Consider the following 19,093-nt stretch of genomic DNA (forward strand, 5'->3'; position numbering starts at 1 on the left):
ATGACCTGCCCATGGCCCTCAGAGATGTCCAGCAGGGCTTCACAGGCAGGCACAGGGGCTGGGAGGGGCACGGGAGGCAGGTGCGATACTGGAGACCAGTCCTCTGAACAAGGGCCGGGAGATGACGGTCGATTGGAAAGAAACTGCCATCACTGCTCCCGAGTCACCCTTGGAATTCTGGTAATCTTGATAGACTGTGGCACCTGAACAACTTCATTAATGTGAAAAGACAATCGTGAAGACAATGAAAATGACTCTGAGCACCTCTCAGGGAGCAGAGAGTGCCATCTGCGTTTGCTACACCGTGGCCCCTATTCCCCATCCGTGCTTCCGCTTCCACAATTTCAGCTACCCACGGTCAACTGTGGCTTAAAATACATGTGTGGAGTGCAACAAGATACTTACAGAGAGAGGAGAGAGACCACGCTCCTGTGACTTCCACGACAGCATATTGCTAGAATTGTTCTATTTTACTACTGTTGTTAATCTCTTACTGCGCCTGATTTATAAAATGAACTTTATGTAGGTATGTTTGTATAGGAAATAGCATAGTATATATACATAATACGTACAGGAAAAAGGATAGCATAGATACAGAATAGGTATAGGAAAAAACATAGTAACTGTGGTCTAAAATAGGTGAGTAGAGTACAAGATATTTAGAGAGAGAAGAGAGACACCACGTTCACTTGACTTTCATGGCAGGGTATTGTTAGAATTGTTCTATTTCATTATTGTCGTTGTTAATCTCTTACAGTGCCCGATTTAGAAAATAAACTTTACGTAGGTATGTATGTGTAGGAAAACGCATAGCTACTGTATCTGTGGCTTCAGGGGCTCTTAGAACGTATCCCATGCAGATAAACTGGGGGCTGTTCTATGTACATTGATGGTGCTTTCCGTTAGAGCTGTGGAAGTTTCTAATGGAGAAAGTAACAAGACTGCAAAGGTATTGAGGGCGGTGTCCTCGGTGTCTGTCAGTTGCAGTTCACTTTCATCTGTAGAGGTTAACCTTGCTGTCTTCGGGGCACTCTTTCATGATCATAGTCTACTCCGTAATAATCATTTGGTCTTGGCGAGATCTAAAGATTATCCTAAACACAATTATCTTTTTGCTGCTTAGGTGATAATTTTTAATGAGTAAAGGATTCAATCAGTATCTTGGTATTGGTGGTATTAGTGGTATATCTGATTCAAAATGACAATCAGCTCCTACAAGGATGGAAAAAATTAATTATTGGTAATCTTTGAAGCTCGTGAGGAGTTGTGAGACATTGTACGTTGTTCCCAAATTTGAGATTAGGAGAGGAAACCTTTGTCTTTCCTCTTGGGTTTTATGTGACCCCCATTCAAGAATGAAGAGTTAATCACTTTAAGGTTTTCAGGGGCTTCTATGCTTTGTTCTTTCAAGACAGGGACGATTTTCTTCTATAGGGAGGAAATGTATCCAGTAAAAGTCTAGTTATATATCGTTCATTCTGTCTTATTTGGCCCCAGCTGTTGTAAGGTTCATGTTCTTTAAGTGGGTAATTAGCCAGTGGGCTTGCTGGTTGTTGATTAAATGAATTCAAGTATGGCTTTAGGGTCTGAGAAAATGTGCTTTCGAGAAGCTTCCTGTGTCTCCAGCTATCTGTGGGTCTGTCATCTTTATTGGAATGGAGATAGACCTAATCCTCACAGAATAAGCTCTTCACTTTTTATTCATTTTCAAGAGGACACTACGCATAATTGCAATTATGCAAATTAGAGAATTAGAGTTTGGTACATAGGAAACTGAAATTATGCCTTAACAGACTTCCTGACTCGCCAGCGTTCTTACCGGCTCTTGGCCTGGGTAGAGGACCACTGCTTCCTCTGCTGGACCCTGTGCCTGAGCCGGCCCCACCCCCTCAGCATCTGGCCCTGCCCCATCCAAGTCAGGCAGGGACCCCCAGGAGGAAGCCCCTCAGGGAATGGGATATACTGTGGCTTTAAATTTTCTTTTGATTTTTAAAAAATTCTTTGATAAAATAAAGTTCGGTGTATTAATCCACAGGTGTGCACTCGGGTCTTCCGCAGTGTTTATATAAAAAAGCACTGAGCCTGGCACCGTGGCTCTCACCTGTATTTCCAGCTCTTTGAGAGGCCAAGGCAGGAGGATCGCTTAAGGCCAGGAGTTTGAGATCAGCCTGGGCAATATAGCAAAACCCCATCTCTACAAAAAATACAAATCAAATTAGGCAGGTAGCGTGGTACATACCTGTAGTCCCAGCTACACGGGAGGCCGAGGTGGGAGGATGGCTTTGGCCCAGGAGTTTGAGGTTGCAGTGATTCATCATCAGGCCACTGCACTCCAGCCGCCTGGGTAACAGAATGAGATCCTGTCTCAAAAACAGGGGAAATGTGGCACATATACGCCATGCAGTACTATGCAGCCATAAAAAACGATGAGTTCGTGTCCTTTGTAGGGACATGGATGAACCTGGAAACCATCATTCTCAGCAAACTGACACAAGAGCAGAAAATTAAACACCGTATGTTCTCACTCATAGGCGGGTGTTGAACAATGAGAACACATGGACACAGGGAGGGGAGCACCACACACTGGGGTCTGTTGGGGGGGCCTAGGGGAAGGACTGCAGGGGGTAGGGAGTCGGGGAGGGATAATATGGGGAGAAATGCCAGATATAGGTGATGGGGATGGAGGCAGCAAACCACATTGCCATGTATGCACCTATGCAACAATCCTGCATGTTCTTTACATGTACCCCAGAACCTAAAATGCAATAAAATATATATATATATATATATTTTTTTTTAAACCACTGTAATGAATTATGAAGCGTTGTTGATTCTTAGACGTAATAGATTTTCTGAATTCCTTTGCGGCAAATGCCGCTCCCTGTTATTCTGTCAGTGTCAGGGAATAGGGTCAGTGCTGTGACTCCCCAGTGAGGACCCACAGCTTCAGCTTCTCTGTCTTAGCTTTGCTGGAGCCTTTTCGCTCAAGGAAACCCCATCTACAGATTCAAAGCCTCCCACTGGAGAGGCGAGGTCAGGGCATGGCCGTTTGAGTGTGGAAATAGTGATGGATTTTATTGCTTCACTTTATGGACGAATAAACTGCAGTCATCACCTCCACAGTCACCCACAGTCAGGAGTAGACCTGAGCCTGGGAACTGGCCCCTGGGCCTTCATCCTGAGCTCCTCCTGGACCCTTCGGCTTCTCCACTCAGCCTCTCCGTACGGCCTCACGTGGAGGGAGCCCAGTGCCACTCTTCATCCCCCCCCCCAGGAACTCCAAAACCCAGGGGCCTCTCCTGCCTGCACCGGATTCGGGTCAGAAGGCAGCACTGCCTGCAGAGCGCTGGGCTTTTCCCCCAGGACCAGCTTCAGGGGCCCAGGGGAGCAGCACCCCCCAGCTCCCACCGGACTCCTGGGTTACCTTCCTTCCCAGGGCACTGTCTGTTCCCCAGGGACCTCAGAGGCCTCTGAACACACCTGGCCTGCTGTGTATAGGGGGCAGGGGACATGTGTGTATGGAGAGGGAGATAAATCTTTGGCCACCAGAGCCAGGTACTTCCAGAGGTACGATCTCCCAGGGTGCACTCAGAATTCAGTCTCCAGCCCCCAGAGGTTTCCCATGTATCTCCAGAAACACCAAAAGAATTCATTTCTGGCAGGCCAAGCGTGGAAGCATGGTGGGTAGCTGTGGCCTGGCCCTGCATGGCCCAGGCAGGCGCCAGGCTGCAGTAGCAAGAGCACAGCCCAGCACCTCCGCCCTCAAAACCCCCAGCGCCTCTCTGGTCGGCCAGCCGCAGCCAGGTACAGTGGGCTGCTGCCTCACTGTCTCTGACCTCCCTGTCCTCATCCATCCATGTGTCCAAGGCAGAGTGGCATTGCCTCTCTGAGGGGCTATGAGGAGGATGGGCAAGAAGCCCGTGTACCCGTGTACCCTTGCTGGCCAGCACAAACAGCACAAAGCACAAAGCAGTATTTATTTCTTTTCTTCTTCTTCTTTTTTTTTTTTTTTTTTGAGATGGAGTTTCTCTCTTGTTGCTCAGGCTGGAGTGCAGTGGTGCAGTCTCAACTTACCACAACCTCCGCCTCCCAGGTTCAAGCGATTCTCCTGCCTCAGCCTCCCAAGTAACTGGGATTACAGGCATGTGCTTCCATGCCCAACTAATTTTGTATTTTTAAATAGAGATGGGGTTTCTCCATGTTGGTCAGGCTGGTCTTGAACTCTGACCTCAGGTGATCTGCCTGCCTCAGCCTCCCAAAGTGCTGGGATTACAGGCGTCAGCCACCACACCCGGCCAAAGCAATATTTCTTTACCCCTTCCTCCTTTCCACCTGACGGGCGCCTGACCCTTCCCCTATCTGTCCTCAGTGAAGACGCAGAACAACACCCACTTCCAGTGGGTCAGCTCGGGCTTGTCCAGAGCACAGCTGGTCCCCTGCCTGGACCCCTGGAGGACACTGTGAGCCCCTTCAGGTCCCTGCAGTGGTAGCCAGACCAGGAGCAGCAAGCCTCTCTTCCTTATTTCCCCTCCCCCTTTTCTCTCTTAACACATGGACTTCTTTGCCGGTCTTTTAGAAATGTTCCAGTGATTTTACATTTAGACATAGGCAATTACTTTTGTTCAAAAGAGTGAAGTTCCAGCCTTCACCAGCAGAGATAAAAGGCAAGCCCTCTGCATCCTTTTCTCTTTCACAAGCAAAGCCGTCTCCGCAGCGAGGCCAGCTCACCGCAGCCACATCTGAAACACGCTGAGTCGGCACATTTTACCCTGAAGGGTTTTTTAAAATTGTTATTTAAATCTTTCATCCATGTAAGGTATATTCACACCTGAATCTTGGAAAATGGCATTTGTTTCTCCTTTAAGAAACACATCTTTTTTATTTAAGCTTTTGTTTTTCTCCAAGGTATGACAAATAACTATCTTGCCCTGTGAGTCATATTGTCCTGATTTCACAGAAAACAGGTGCAGCATTAGATACAGACGCAGAGAGGGTCAACCCACAGCTGTGGCTTTTGGGTCTGTGGGCAGGACTAAGAATAGTCCCTGTTTCCTAGAGGGGGTATTAGCAGGCAGTGAGGCAACATTTAGGTTAGGAGCACTTCGCACTAGGCCTGGTGTTACTCGGTGCCCTAAATGTTGGTTTGTAGAATTAGCGATTATTCTGAGAAATATACTCTGGCCTTGCTGGCCTCTGCTTTCTGTGGCGAGAGGCCTGATGGGGCCTGATGGTCTGTGTGGCTGTCTGCTTCCTAGCACTGTCCCTCCTCGGCTGCTTCTGTGGGGCCTGCAACATGGAGGGATACCCAGCACCCCAGAATTCAGCCCCCACTGACCAGCCCCCGACAGGATGCAAGTGAAAGGTGGGCTCTGAGTTATAGGTGAAAGGAGGCGCTTGTCCACTGGCTGGGAATGCCATTTCCCTGTAGTAACTGTCCTCATTGAGGCTGTTCTGCGCTTAGATTTATCAGAGGATAGAGGGGTCAGCGTCCGGCTCCTGGCCTTCACTTTCCTTCCTAACCCAGAAATGTGTGGGTCAGCGCCTTCATGACCAGGATAGATACTGGAAGCGTGGGCCACGGAAGCCTTTGGAAAGGGATCCAGGCATTCTTTCCACACCAGCATTCATGATATTTCTCCGTGCACCGATGGATGGCCCTTGAAGAGCCCCAGAAAGCAGGCTGAGCTCTCCTGAAAGGGGGCAATCCTTAGTCTTTCTCTTTTTGCCAAAAGATCCTGGATAAATGAACTGAGAGAGATGGCAATCTGGACCAGAGATGCCGCCCCTGCCTTTTGAGCCGACCTGGCTGTGACAGGGCAGGTGACAGTCCCAGGACAGCCAGAGGACGCCATTCGGGAGCCTGTATTTTTGACAGAAACAAAGAAGCTGAGAGGTGCAGCGAGGTGGGACACCTGCATGCGGAGAGTCTCCACCTCCCCAGGGCAGGACAAGTCACGGCAGAGACTGCAGGGGAGGGTCCCGCCTTTGGCTGGGGCTTGGGAGACTCCAAAGGCAGTGAGAGCAGAACACTGACCGTGCAGACTAATGGATTTCCGGAGAACATTGTGCTTCACCAGCCCGTGTCAGATACATTATTCACAGAACTGTCTCCAAAGGAGGTTCGCCATGTTAGTCAGGCTCTGGGAGAAGTGAGGAGGCATCTTCGCCATCATCCTCGCCATCATCCTCGCCATCGTCCTCGCCATCGTCCTCGCCATCGTCCTCGCCATCGTCCTCGCCATCATCCTCGCCATCGTCTTCACCATCATCCTCGCCATCATCCTCGCCATTCCTCGCCATCGTCCTCGCCATCATCCTCGCCATTCCTCGCCATCATCCTCGCCATCGTCCTCGCCATCGCCCTCGCCATCGTCCTCGCCCATCAGTTAAATATGGGATCGGGATCACCCCGCGCCTGCCCAGTCCTTTCTGCGACCTCAGGTGGCCTCTCTCCTGGCAGGCAGAAGGGACCCTTTGGTCACACATGGCGACACTTGGAGGTTAGGACCTGAAGTGTATCGTTGAACCCGCTGCCAGCCCCAGGCTGGGAATTGCAGATCTCCTCCATCTTTTCTTTCTCCAGCTGCCTTTGAAGGTCAGGGAATCTGCAATTCTTAGGAAAAATGGGGCGAAGGTGAGATGGTGCACAGCACAGCTGGCCCCAGCTCAGCCCCATCATGTGGACAGGTTGCAGAGGGTCACTGCCCCTGCTGCAGGAGGCTCGCCCTCAGCATCCAGCGGAAGGGACAGCCCCATTCTACCACTGGGACCCCACTCCCTCAAGCACGGCTGAGTGGCCCACTGGGGCACGGGGCTCCTTGGCTCTCACTTCTGATGCGTTCATTCCCAGAATACGAAGCCAAGGCCAGGAGCAGGGATCTGCCCCCAGGAAGAAGCCTCCATCCCTGGGGAGGCCTGGAGACCCTCTGGGATGCAGCCTAGTCCCCACCCATGACCACTCTCTTCCACCCTGCCCTGGCCCAGCCCTGCCAATCCCAGACATCTGGCCCTTCTCCTGAGTGCTGTCCCCTCTGGCCTCATCTGTCCTCCTTCGGGAGCACAATCCTGCTCCGTCTCTGCTCAGTGTCCCCCCAGAAGCCTCCCCCTGGAATGTGTCTCCACTTTTCAGTTGCCTTTCGCCCCCCATGCCCTGTCCTGCGGTTATTTACTTTATAGGGCCATCCTTCCTCTTGATTGCAGACCCCTCAGAGGCAGATAAGGGGGGGGTTTCATCCTCCAGCTACTAATTCTGAGCCCACTGGGCCGCTGTGCTGTGGTCCAGGTAAGTCATCAGAGGCCCCATGCAGAAGCTTCATGAGGACTCAGGGCCCCAGCTGGGGGCAGAGCACCTCAAGAATCCTTCCAAGTGGCTGCAGGCTCCTAGTTCTTAATGACATGGTGGACGGGAGACCGGTCTGCAGGTTTCCAGGCTGCTGCCTTTCTCTGACACGTGGGTGCGTCCTGGCTCCTGGCACTACTATTCCCCACCAGCCCTGACCCAGTGCCCACTGAGAGCCAGGCCTGTGAGCATCAGCCCCAAAGACCAGAAGAGTCGCCAGCCCACGGAGCATCTGAAGCAGGCGGCACAACTGACCCACTCAGCCCAGACACCACCCAGGGCCTTCTCCCTGACCTCGCTTACGGCAGATGAGAAGGACGCCGTGGGAGAACCGAGTCGGGATGCCCAACCGGATGACTTCCCTGCGGGCAGTGCACTGCCGAAGGCCCGTGGGACTCCTTTGTCTGGGAGAATGCCAGACTCCAGCAGAAGCTTTAGTCTATTTCTGAATAGAGAAAATGTGCTGGAAAATGTCTGTTTTCCGCTGAATAACAAGTCATTGAAGACGAGGATGAGGAAAAGACGACTTGTGTCGAAGTTGAGCTGAGACGGGACTGTAAGCCCAGGCCTGCCCAAGGCCCTGCAGTGGGCATCACTGGGGCTGGCGCCTGAGGGGCTGCCAGCTTCCTCCACCACCTGCCTGCACAGGCAGCTCCTGGGCATCGATGCTATAGCGGTCAGACCCGCCCAGGATGTTTCTGAAAGAGTTTTGTAGAGAGATTGCTCTTCGGGGGGGCAGGGACAGAACACTGACCTCCATTCCCCAACCAACTGTCACAGGAGGACACAAAACCTCCAAGAAAGACCCGGGGAGCAGGCCCGGGCCCCAGAACTGCGGGCTCCTTTGTGGAAAGGGCAGAGGCTCCCAGTGTGGGCTTCCCTCGCTCCTCTGAGCCCCTCCCAGGAAGACGTGGCGGCGGAGACCACGTCCACTCAGCAAACACCACCGTTCACTGTGCTGAGTCTGCAGTTCTCCACCGCACGCCTGCTGCACCGGCGAACAATGGGGCCATGCTGCTGTAATAACCAGCCCTTGCCTGATGAGTTACAGTTTACACGACTCACTCATTTATGACCTCGTGGGATTCTCTTGTGTCACTAATTGGGACGCAGGCACCTAGAGGTTAAATGTTCTGGAAAAGGTCCTCCTCTGGGGAGGAGAAAGAGGATGACAGTTCATGAGAAAGAGAGGCAGAGAGAGACGTCAGACCAGCTCAGGCTTCGGACTCTGTGGCCCAGGCCCTTCAGAAACTGCGGTGGGTTGGTGCGCTAGAGAGCAACCACGTTGCCAGTCCGTGACACCTTATTTTTTCCTGGCGATTCCTTCAAAAACACCCGTGGAGCACCTCCTCTGTGACAGTTCTGGGATAGCAGGAGGGTGGAGACCCGCGTGAGAGTTAGCCCCTGCCTTGAGCGGTGCCACGTTCATGGATAATCCTCCCAGAAAGCTCTTCCTGGACATGTCTGAGCACTGATCGTTGGCATTGCCAGGGGAGACTCCTGGTCGCTTGTATCCCATTCAGGTTCTATAGGTTCCCAGGGCCCTGTGCTCTCTCCCCGCTGCAGGCCTCCCTCAGCTCCACAGCCCCCTTTGACTGGCTGACTCCCCTTCTCCCCAGGAAGCCCTTCAGAGCCTTCTGGACAGGGGCAGGCACCCGGCAGGGCGTCACTACCTCACGGTGTGCTTCCCTGGCCTAACATCACAGCTGCGTTCTAGTTATTGAAGTCTTTTCTCTCTCTGGCTGAATCGCAAGCTTGGGAAGTGGGGAGGTGGGAGGAGGGGCCAAAGGCAGTGTTTGTCTTGTTTGACTGTCTCTCCAAATCAGGCGTCCCCAAACTACGGCCCCCTGAGGCCATTTATCTGGCCCCCCGCCACACTTCAGGAAGGGGCACCTCTTTGATTGGTGGTCAGTGAGAGGAGCACAGTATGTGGCGGCCCTCCAACGGTCTGAGGGACAGTGAACTGGCCCCCTGTGTAAAAAGTTTGGGGACGCCTGCTCCAGATCCTGGCAGTCAACTCTTAGGAACCAATACTGAATGAATGGATGGATGAATACGCAACGAACAGGTACTTGTGAGTCCGAAGAGTCTCCCTCAACTGGCAGCTGAACAGATTCCTTTGAAATCAAAAGTGTGGCACAAACCTGCCCACAAAAGCTTAGCCCAGCCATCATCACTTTTGGGGGTCTGATTTAGGGTGGGCTCACACAGTTAGGCAGGGTGGCACAGCTGGCCAGCGTCTCCTCTGTCAGCCACACGTCTGAGCAGAGGCTCCATGGAGGGGCTGCAGGTTCAGCGCTGGGTGCCCTCTGCTCTGTGGGAGACAGCGGGAGGGCTGTGCTGTTTCCAGCATTCCCAGCACTTCCATTGTTTCTCACCATTACTGCTCAGCCCCAAGAGTGGAGGGATGGAGCCGCGTCGTGTGGGCTCTGCTCAGGGCTTTTTGGTTCTGTCTCCCATATTGATCTTGTCCACGGCCCTGCCAGATGGCCTCTGACAAAGCACATCGCTTCTGAGTGAGCAGTGGCCTTTGGGGACTATGAAGTACCTGTGAGCGTGACTGTGCCAGATGAGGGGCGGGTCCAGCCATCGGTCGGACCTGGGCAAGGCTTCATTCCTTACCTGGCTCAGGTATGAACCTTCAGGACAGCAAAATGTGGATGAGACTGGGTAAGGGGAGAATCAAGATGCGTTTTGTTGAGAGAAGGAAGAATGAGTGAGTCTCATGACACAGCGCTCAGACACCTAAATCTCGGAGGGCCCCAGGACTCAGTTCTGACCATGCCACCCGGTCTCTCTGCATCCTCTCCAGGGGACCGTATTTCTCTCTTCAACAGAGACAGCCCTATTTTCTGCGAGTTGTCTCCGTGTCCTGTCCACTTTCACATTCGCTCCATAGTTTTCATCTTAGAGAAATTGAAAATTAAACTTTTTTATTTTTTTGACAAGTGTCTCGTTTCATCTCCCAGCCTGGAGTTCAGTGGCATAATCTCACCTCGCTGCAACCTCTGCCTCCTGGGTTCAAGCAATTCTCCTGCCTCAGCCTCTTGAGTAGCTGGGATTACAGGTGCCTGCCACCACGCCAGACTAATTTTCGTATTTTTAGTAGAGACGGGGTTTCACCCTATTGGCCAGACTGGTCTTAAACTCCTGACCTTAGGTGATCCACCTGCCTCAGCCTCCCAAAGTGCTGGGATTACAGGCATGAGCCACCGTGCCTGGCCAAAAATTAAACTTTTAATGTTTAAATGATATTTGCATTAACAGAATCCAGGAAGGTCCCGTAGACTGTCCACTTGGCCCTTCCAGCTTCTGCTATGATCTCCTCCTAGGATGGAGGCAGCTGTGCAGGGATCAGTTTTTCTTTAATGACGACTACATCTGGAAGATGACAGCCACAGCCTTCTCTCTTTCACCGCCCTTTCCTAACACAGTGTCAGTAACACTTACCTTTCAAGAACAACAGGAAGGTTACAAGAGTGGGTTAGAACACCAACTCCCATTGGCCTCCCAGTGTGGTGGGAGGAGGCTTTGAGGCTGGGGCTCCTGCTGGCCACATGTGGCACCAGCCAGTTGAGCTGTGGCCCACATCATGGCCTGTGAAATGCCGTGGTCATCAGCATCTGTGGGAAACATGAGAAATTACAGGGTAGGTGATTTTGAAATATTTTCTGGAAATCAATACAACTTGTAGAAAACAGTCTGAACTCTTATTCCATGGGCTTGGGCATTTATTGTATGGTATGAATCTCCAACTCTATTTAAATCCTGTTTCAGTAGAACTTTCTGAATTTGCATTAAACGTGTCGGTCAGGAATAACTTTAAAAAGGCATATCAAGCACTGATTTTTTTCCAGAAAGTTGATAACAATGTTGGTGATAATTTGTAATTTGTGCAAAATACTTACAAACATTTACTAACTACCTAGGGGACTGTAATGGTATCACTGACCACATAGAAGCCAGAAAGAAAGGAAAGGCTGCTAAGAGATCATCAGTATTCACTAAGTGACTGCTTGAAGAACCCTGTACCTGAGGCTGCTAAATTGCAGGTGTTTGCAAACTGCTTGTGAAACATGACTTTTCACTTAGATCAAATGACTCTTCTCAGCTGATTCTGTTCATCTTCAATTCCGGGTTTCACTGTGTACTTACAGAAGGTGAAGTGATAGCTGTTAGTGCTCCCGAGGGTAAAAGAACTTCACAAATCATCAGATGATGCCAGTGTTACATCCATGTCATTTTCAAGCAGTGATTTTCAGACGAAGTCGGTCCATTCTAACAGTGGTGTTACTTTTTTAAAATTCATTTCATGGAATCCCAATACAACCTGGAAGTTTCTGTCAAAGGCAAAGCCTTGACTTGATCGCTAATGTCACAGGAAATGCAGTGGAAGAGTCAGCATCGTGATAAAATTATTTGCAGGGGAATTATAAATATGATTTTATAAGTGTGGGTAAAGCTCAGCATTTGTAGTAATATGTACTGTACTTGGAATTGATTGTAGTGTACACATCATTCATTCATTCATTCATTCATTCGAGATGGAGTCTTGCTCTGTCACCCAGGCTGGAGTGCAGTTGTGCAACCTTGGCTCATTGCAACCTCCGCCTCCCAGGTTCAAGCTACTCTCCTGCCTCAGCCTCCCAAGTAGCTGGGATTACAGGCATGCGCCACCTCACCCAGCTAATTTTTATATTTTTAGTAGAGACGGGGATTCACCATCCTGGCCAGGCTGGTCTCAAACTCCTGACCTCAAGTGATCTGCTTGCCTTGGCCTCCCAAAGTGCTGGGATTACAGGCACGAGCCACCACCCAGTCTCACAGCATTTATAATTGTGTTCAAATTGGACATCTCATCAGTTAAAATAGAAGCTGTTGATGCTCAAATGTATAAATAGTTATACGTACACAGAGTAACTAAAATGTAAATTCATGGTAATTAGGCTGATGTTGAATTTTTTAAAACACTGCAGCTTGGTAGTATGCACTTTCTCTCTGCTGCTCATCATCAGTCAGATTCTAGAAATGTTCAGGCCTTCAAATAATTACTTTGTAAATAAACCTAAGTGTCCTAAAAAGATGTTGAACCTTTCTTTAAACAAGGCTCTAAGTGTGAGTTCAGTTTAGCTCCAAACTAGTTGGAAATATATTATGAAGGACGCAGTAAACGGAGCACCAGAGAAAACCTACACACACAGAACTCTTGGCTTTTGAACTTTTATAGAATTACAATTATTGAAAACAAAGGTTATGGTTGGGTGGGGTGGTGGCTCACACCTGTAATCCCAGCACTTTGGGAGGTCAGGGCAGGAGGATTGCTTGAGTCCAGGAGTTTGAGACTAGCCTGGGCAACATAGTGAGACCTGTCTCCCATCTTTACAAAAAAAAAAAAGTTTTAAATTTTGCCAGTCATGGTGGTGCACCCCAATAGTCCCAGCTGCTTGGGAGGCTGAGATGGGAGGATCACTTGAGCCCTGGAGGTTGAGACTGCAGTGAGCCATGATGGTACCACTGCACTCCAGTCTGGGCAACAGGGTGAGAATCTGCCTCAGACAAACAAACAAATGGGATCATGAACAGGAAGATATTAAAATTTATTTCTACAAAAACAAGGAAGCAATAAAGTGAATGAAATGATGAGAGCTCACAAAATGCTAAGCTTAAAAAAAAAAAACACAGCCAATTTTATTTTAAAAATTAAAATAAGCCGGGTGCGGTGGCTCAAGCCTGTAATCCCAGCACTTTGGGAGGCTGAGGCGGGCGGATCACGAGGTTGAGAGATCGAGACCATCCTGGTCAACATGGTGAAACTCCGTCTCTACTAAAAATACAAAAAATTAGCTGGGCATGGTGGCGCGTGCCTGTAATCCCAGCTACTCAGGAGGCTGAGGCAGGAGAATTGCCTGAGCCCAGGAGGCGGAGGTTGCGGTGAGCCGAGATAGCACCATTGCACTCCAGCCTGGGTAACAAGAGCGAAACTCTGTCTCAAAAAAAAAAATTAAAATAATAAGAACATTGAAAAAATGTATTGAATGAATCATATTAGGAAGAGATAAGGCTAAAAAATTGATCAGAGCCTGTGAATGTGTACCAAGAATAACTATTCTTTTATGTTCTCATTTTATTTTCAGATAATCAATACAAAGAGACTTTTTTCTTTTCTTTTCTTTTCTTTTCTTTTCTTTTCTTTTCTTTTCTTTTCTTTATTTTTTGTTGTTGAGACTAGGTCTGGCTCTGTTGCCCAGGCTGGAGTGCAGTGGCACGATCTCGACTCATCACGACCTTCACTTCCCAGGCCCCAGGCTCAAACGATCCTCCCACCTCAGCCCCAAAAGTAGCTGGGACCACAGGCACGCATCACCATGCCCAGCTAAGTTTTTCTACGTTTTGTAGAGACAGGGTTTTGCCATATTGCCAGGCTGGTCTCAAACCCCTGAGCTCAAAGTGATCTGTCTGCCTGGGCCTCCAAAAAAGTTTTCTTAAAACCATAATATATTCATGTACATCAAAATACATTGTTATTTTGTTTTCAGAAAGATTGTTTAATTTTTAAAAAATATTTTGTGAATAGAATTACTGAATAGTCTCCAAACTTAATGAAATTGAATCACTGGCCAATAAATGTTTTAGAGAAGCGTATATTTTTAATCATTATAGCCCCCCCTTGCTCTCAAGTCCTGGTTTGGATGAGAAATTATATGGGACCCATTCCAGGACCCATTCCTTTTAAGTGCGGTGGCTTTGAAACCTGAGTATGGCTCCCAAATCATTGTCCCCTGCTTCCTTGTGAAGAACCCTCGTCTGTTTCTTAGTTGAAAGCAAAGTAGCTGCATGTTTTGACCTTGCAGGTGATGGGTTTGGGCTGCAGAGAGAAAACACTACCCTGTTTGAGCTGCAGGGGGCAGTGTGGGCCTGTCCACTGCTGGACCTCATGGGCCAGCTGGAAAGGGCACATTTGGGTTTGAGGGGGCCAGAGGGGCCAGCTGGACGGCTCCTGCTTAGAGACACTGGCCCAGGGATGGCTCCTTGACCTCAAATTCCTTGAAAGCCCCAATTATTGAGGTGGCCCGGGACGAAGTGAGGAGCTGGGAAATGGGGACATGAGACAGCCCCTACCCTCTGTGGTCTCCTGGGTTGGTTGAGAGGTCCAGAACCCAGATCGTCCTACACAGCGCCAGACAGTGTGATCCCAGGAAAGACTCCGCCTCAGGTTGCTCAACCTCAAAAACTGGTGGGGTCGAGAAAAGGGTGAGGAGAGAGATGGGACCATCCCAAGAGAGGGGGCAGGGATGTGGGGAAGTGCTCAGGGCTCAGGAAAGTCCCTTTACTAGCCTTGGTCATGCACCTTGACCTGCCTCCTGCCCTTCCCCCAGCCCAGCCACCATTTCCCAGTCTCCACCTCCCCTTCTGACTAGGCCTTAGACCTCAAGTGCACCTCCTCCTGGCAGCCTCCCCTGGAATGTCCCACTGTCCTATCTAATGCAACCTTTTATCTCCAGTAACAACAGGACATTGCTCATAGGATTTCCGTGAGGGCCGATGAGGTCATTTATCTCAGACCCTCACACAGCTTATCCCGCTTCATAGGAGCTCAGTGACCCGGAGCTTATATTACTGCTTTATGCCTCCAGCTAAAAATCATCCTTATCCCCACCCTGGAACCCCATTCTCCTTGTCTCAACTAATGAATGATACCCCCTCCCACTCTAGCTCCCAAGATGGAAACCCCAATACCTTTGTCTCCCCATTTATCACCCACATCCCACTGACCACCCCTGCCTTGGACTCTATCTTTTGAAATCCTCAACTCCCTCTCTCCTTTCCATTCCCATTGCCCCTGGCATGGTCTTTCTTAATCCATTGCTTAGACCAGTATGTCTTAAATGATGAGCAGAGGAACCACCCAGGAATCTTCATAAAACATGGGAGGTCTGGGCCAGGCCTGAGACTCTGCATTCCTAACACGCTCCCAGGTGATGCTCAGGCTCCTGGACCTCTCTCCAGCCGCAAAGGCTACCCTGTATCAGGAACTGATGCGTGGCTTCCAGGGCTCCCTCTCGAAACTTTCATGGCGGCTCATAGCCAACGTTTTCGAACTTCAGTCTATATAAAGCCGTTATTCCTCAGATACTGGGATTTCTTCCATCTGGAGTTGGGCACAGGAATGAGCATCTTTCCTTAGTGCTCCCAGGCGCCTCTAATAATGTAGATTGTTAATGGAAAATGAACCTTAGGGCCAAGCCAGACTCCAGCATGGCATTGAGGGCCTACCCAACTGCTTTTCAGACTTTACCTCCTCACTCATCTTGGCTTCCCTCGTGTGCCAGAGAACCGTGAAGTGCCTGGACAGTGGCTGCCGTCTGGCTCCTGTCACTCCTCTGTCCCCTGACCTGCGTCTCCCTCTGTCTTCCATCCTGGATGACTCACTGTGCACTGCATTTCTGGGGAAGGTTTCACTGACTGCCTAGAGGACTCATCGCTCCCTCCCCTTTGCTCCTTAGCACTGTGGTCTCATCTTGAGAGCTTGGGAGGGGCTACTAGGGCGGCTATCCTTCTGCCTGTGCTTCCTCCTCAATAAGCAGCTTTAGGGCTGAAACAAGACTACATTCTTTGCATCTCCAGGGCCTACCAGGCTGCCTGACCTAAGGACTTGCCCAGCGAAGAATACTAAAAAGCCTTCAGATGGAATAAAAAGACAGATTTATAATGACATTGATAGCTGGCTGACCGTTGTGGGGAGTAAATATACAACCTGCTTTATCATAAATGAACTCCTTTCCTCATCTCTGTTCTGGAAATCACATGCAATGTGTGCTCTGTATACTCAATATTTGGTAGACTCACAGCAGAAACTAATGAAATACAAATCCTTAAAATTCTGCATGGTTTTAATGACTGTTCCAAGCACCGTCTTTGGAGCGCTTCGTGTCTGTGCTTACCCGGTCACTTGTGCAAGCCCATTGAGAGTAAATGGCGGAGGACTGGCAAGATGTCATTGGCCTTAAAATATAAGGGGGACAGACCCAGCCTCCAGCAGGTGGACAGGCTTTAAATTCTGTGGGTTGCCGCCCACTGCTTGTCACATCAGCACAATCACCTGCGGCTCCCCCAACACTTCCGGACCTCAGTGCCTAATAGAGGAACAGAATGATCTTTGTCTTTCTCAAGGGTGTAGGCCTACTCTTAGATCACTTGGAGAGGAGGGTTATCAAATTAATAATGCATAAGAAAAATGTTTCAACTAGGAATTCTGCATCTCTGGAGTTGTATTAAACCAATTAATACTTCCCAATCAATTACTCCCTAATTTGCTCAAGTAAATTAAAAGTACTGTGGCTGTGTGCAATAAGAGATTTTTTTAAAAAACAATGTGTGCTGATGTGGGAGAGCTGCCTGTCACAGAAGGGCCAGGGCAGTGTGAAGTGGGGTGAGGACTTTTGTCTCCAGGGCTCTTGGGTTCAAGCCACAGTTCCTCCGTATCCTCCAGCCTGACTTTGGGCCAGTTCTTTATCCTTCAGGAACCTGTGAAATTATTGGTGCAAATAATACCAATATCAAATACCCAGCACATAGTAAGTGTTCACGGAATTATTTGTGTATATGGCTCATTTTATAAATCTAAAATGTGTATTTTGGAAACTAAAAAAAGAGGAAAGAAGTAAAAATGCTGATTGCCACCATCATAGTTGTTCTGGGCTAATTGTTATAATGTCCTTATAATGGTTTCATCTTAATAGTGGTGATTACTGAAACATAATTAGGATTTTTCACGCTCATTCAGATGTCTTCTCTAATTACAAGCATTAGTGTTTAACATGTGAGCAGCCAGGGAATGGATGTTTCTTGGCCTCGGTTCTGAAATGGGGTCCATTCGCCTCCCTGAGGGAGGCCTCAGGCAGGAGAGGGCTGCTGGTGGGGGTGGCCTTGGACAGGGCTCAGGGGGTGGGGGGGCCACACCGCCACTGCACTCTGCATTGTCCCCAGCAAATCCCATTCAGCAGGTGCCACTGCCCACCTGCACCTGCCAATGAGCCTCTAGGGAGGGGTTTCCACACCGCCAGGCAACCACTGTCACATTTCTCGATGATCTAATGTTTGGCAAAATGGAGTTCCAGGTGAAGATGTGATTGCCCACGGGTCCTCAGCAGGAAAGAGCCTTTTTCTGGTCTGAGCCACGTTACAATCTGGGTCTGCCCCTGAGCATTCCCACCTGCCACCCCCAATAAATACCCACCTGCATCCCAGGTTGCCCAGTTGGCTCTGTCAAGGTGAGCAGACCACGGCCCCATCCCCGCAGAGGCAGCTTCACCTGAGAGTTTAGACATGGCTACAGTCAGACGCAAGGGTCAAGCTGGAGCCAGACCAAGCATGCAGGAGCTAGACGGAGTGTGCCGGAGTCAGACTGAGTGTGCCGGAGCAGCAAGGAATAGAGAACTTGGCGGCAGCTGGGCAGTGACGCTGCCTGAACTAGGCTCCGAAGGGATCCAGGTTTCCCAGGCAGAGTGAGGGGGGTACGAAGAAACAGATTGAAAAGCAGGGTCTTGCTAGGTGTGAAGAGAACAGCATGGCCAGAGAACAGGGCTTGGAAGGGAGGTAGAATTAGCACGGGGAGTGGAGGGTGGATGGCAGAGGCTCCAGGACACGAGGCTAAGTCACCCAGATGTGATTTCTGCTGTGGTTCCGGGGACGGCAGGGGTCTGGGATGAGATCACCCTGGGTTCCAGTTCCCGATCCACCCCCATTAACCATCAGCCAGGCAGGATGTCTGAGTCCTGGTTCCCTCCTTTGAGTGAATGGCCATAGCCAGTGACTGTACCCCCTGGTGTTGGGAAGGCTCAGTGAGATGGTCGGTGAAAGTGACAGGCAAAGTTCTTCGCTCAGAGGAAGCCCTGAAATGAAGTTAGCTCTCATCCTCATCATCACTGCCGGTTGCCGGAGGGTCCCATGCCTGCTGCTGGGTGACCTCTGAGCCTGTCCCTGCCTCTCTGCAGGTCTGCCATGGAGCCCTTGTGTCCACTCCTGCTGGCGGGTTTTAGCTTGCCGCTCACCAGGGCTCTCCGGGGCAACGAGACCGCTGCTGACATCAACGAGACCACCACGACCTCAGGTGAGGACCCATCCCCCTCTCCCTTTCCCTGGCTGCCTCCCCCACTGCCTCCTCCTAAGCTTCTGGGACCATTCTGGGGGTGATAAAGGGGCTTAGGGCAAGAGAAGAGTGGTGTGGCTGAATTTCTCAGTGTGCTTTTAATATTTTGTGCCTCTCAAAACAGGCAGGCTAGATACGCTAGTTTAGCATCTGATGGTTCAGCAAAACTTAGAGTTCTGGAGGCAACCCATCTACAACCCCTGCTGAGAGTCGGGGTCAGCCTTGGCTGGAGGCAGGAGAGCAAAAGGGTTAAAAATCCCCCCAAATCCCGTTGTGCAGAAAACCAACAATGAACATACACTGACGAGGCGATGTGACAGTTAATCTCACTGATGTGACAGTGATATTAACTAAAGAATTATTCTTAATGCTTTAGGTCAGATATTGGCATCTGATTAGCTTTATTGTTCAAAAGAAGAGTCTTTGCTTCAGAGATGTCTGCTGACGTGTTCACGAGTGGACCGTGACGTCCAGGCATTACGCAGAAAAGAGCAAGTGGGCAGTGGGGGTGGGGGCTGTGAACAAAGTCAGATCAAGGACCACACATGATTTTCTAACCCTGGACGAATGTCCTGCAAATGTACCATTGGCCCCAGGATGAAGAA

At 49.9% G+C, this 19,093-nt stretch overlaps 1 protein-coding gene across 5 annotated transcripts in view; it reads left to right on the forward strand.

Moving 5' to 3' along the window:
- The window catches only part of PTPRE (protein tyrosine phosphatase receptor type E), a 178,468-nt gene that overhangs the window by 114,443 nt on the left and 44,932 nt on the right, over nucleotides 1–19,093 (forward strand). For all 5 annotated transcript variants that reach the window (XM_074383084.1, XM_074383085.1, XM_074383086.1 and 2 more), the window contains one exon: nucleotides 18,334–18,449. In XM_074383084.1, coding sequence (XP_074239185.1) covers nucleotides 18,341–18,449 — 109 coding nt within the window. In that variant the 5' untranslated portion in view covers nucleotides 18,334–18,340. The remainder of the gene's footprint in view (nucleotides 1–18,333; nucleotides 18,450–19,093) is intronic.

Source organism: Saimiri boliviensis, chromosome 12 (genome assembly GCF_048565385.1).
Source record: "Saimiri boliviensis isolate mSaiBol1 chromosome 12, mSaiBol1.pri, whole genome shotgun sequence".
Taxonomy (NCBI): domain Eukaryota; kingdom Metazoa; phylum Chordata; class Mammalia; order Primates; family Cebidae; genus Saimiri; species Saimiri boliviensis.